This window comes from Pecten maximus, chromosome 5 (genome assembly GCF_902652985.1).
Source record: "Pecten maximus chromosome 5, xPecMax1.1, whole genome shotgun sequence".
NCBI lineage: Eukaryota > Metazoa > Mollusca > Bivalvia > Pectinida > Pectinidae > Pecten > Pecten maximus.
This window is the reverse complement of record NC_047019.1, coordinates 50925261-50926808: the sequence shown is the minus strand read 5'-3', so window position 1 is coordinate 50926808 and position 1548 is coordinate 50925261. Positions and strand designations below refer to the sequence as shown.

The window sequence follows — 1548 nt, the reverse complement described above, 5'->3', positions numbered from 1 at the left end:
GAAAGATGTCTTTAGTTCATCAGAACTCCTGTGAATGTGTCCAGTCAGAATTAGATTTATTTCATACACCACCCACTCAAACCAGTGTAGAAGATGGATACTGGCATCAAATTGGAACGGTCACATCTGTCAATGATGGTGGCCCTTATGTCTTTGACGTATCAAGAGCTGGAGATGATTACTTGGATCTAGCAAATACTTCCCTCTACGTGAAAGCACAAATCCTCAATAATGATAGCACCATTCTTACTGATGAAAACGTTCTCTCTTTGGGGATGTCAGCGTTTGTCTCAATGAAAAACTAGTCTCATCACCCAACAATATGTATCCATTCAGAGCTTACCTGAAAACGCTACTCAGCTATGGTCCTGCAGCCAAAGAATCTCAGTTGACCAGTGGAATGTAGTATAAGGATACAGCTACGCAAATGGACACTGCAGGAAACGATAATCATGGCTACATCAAGAGGAAATTGTCAACAGCAACCAGTAGATCTGTGGAAATGATGGGAAGACACCATTCCGACCTATTTGCTCAGGAAAGATATCTTGTCAATAATGTGAACATGAAAATAACGTTAACCAGAAGTAAAGATGCTTTCTGTTTGATGGGAGAAGACAAAGAATTCAAAGTTGTCATCAAGGACATCTATCTAAACGTGAGAAAAGTTAGACTGAGTCCAATAGTGCGACTAGCCCATGCAAAAGCCTTGGAAATATCACCTGCCAAATGCCCAATCCAAAGAATTGCAATGAAAGTATTTTCTGTTCCTAGAGGAAATCACAATTTTGTAAAGGATAATCTGTTTCTAGGACAAATTCCTAAGAGATTGGTCATTGGATGTGAAGACAGTGATGCCTATAGTGGACTCATCACCAAAAATCCTTTTCATTTTAAAGATTTTGATATTAATTTTGTTGTCCTGAACGTGGATGGCAAACTAGTCCCCACCAAGCCTTTGCAGCCAAATTTCACTCAGAAACATAACGTAAGAAGCTACATGGGTCTGTTTAACACTACCGGCAAAACGTTTCGTGAGGAGGGTAATAACATCTCAAAGGTGAATATGGCACTGGTTTTTACCCTGTTTGGATTTGATCTGACACCTGACCTTTCAGAAGTGGGCACATTTCATCTTATAAAAAAGGGAAACTTGTCTTTGGAAGTGCATTTCGGAACAGCCCTACCCAATACCATCAACGTTGTGGTGTATGCTGAATTTGACAACATCATAGAAATAGATCGTAACAGGCAAATTTTTTTTTATTATAGTGCATGAATACTTTAGAAATAGAACTGATCCTACAAGCCGTTTCTCCTCATTTTGCAGGGGTGATGCTAGAACTACATTACCTTCATGTCCTTTAAGTGTTCCTAGTCTCATGGTTTGTAATACTGACCCAGATAATAAACAAGGACAACATTGGATTGCTATGTATAAAGATGAAGAAAGACGTGGAGAATATTATGATCCTTATGGATTGTCTCCCTTTCATTTAGATTTTATCAATTTCTTAAACCAGCAATGTAAAACATGGATTTATAATC

The 1548-nt window shown here is 38.5% G+C and overlaps 1 protein-coding gene across 1 annotated transcript; it reads left to right on the top strand.

Annotated features, from left to right (window-relative positions):
• The first annotated feature begins 427 nt into the window (after nt 1-427).
• On the top strand, nt 428-1279 carry LOC117328524 (uncharacterized protein F54H12.2-like). Its single transcript, XM_033886059.1, has one exon. It carries the CDS (start codon nt 428-430, stop codon nt 1277-1279), a length of 852 nt encoding a protein of 283 aa, XP_033741950.1.
• The last annotated feature ends 269 nt before the right edge of the window (nt 1280-1548 follow it).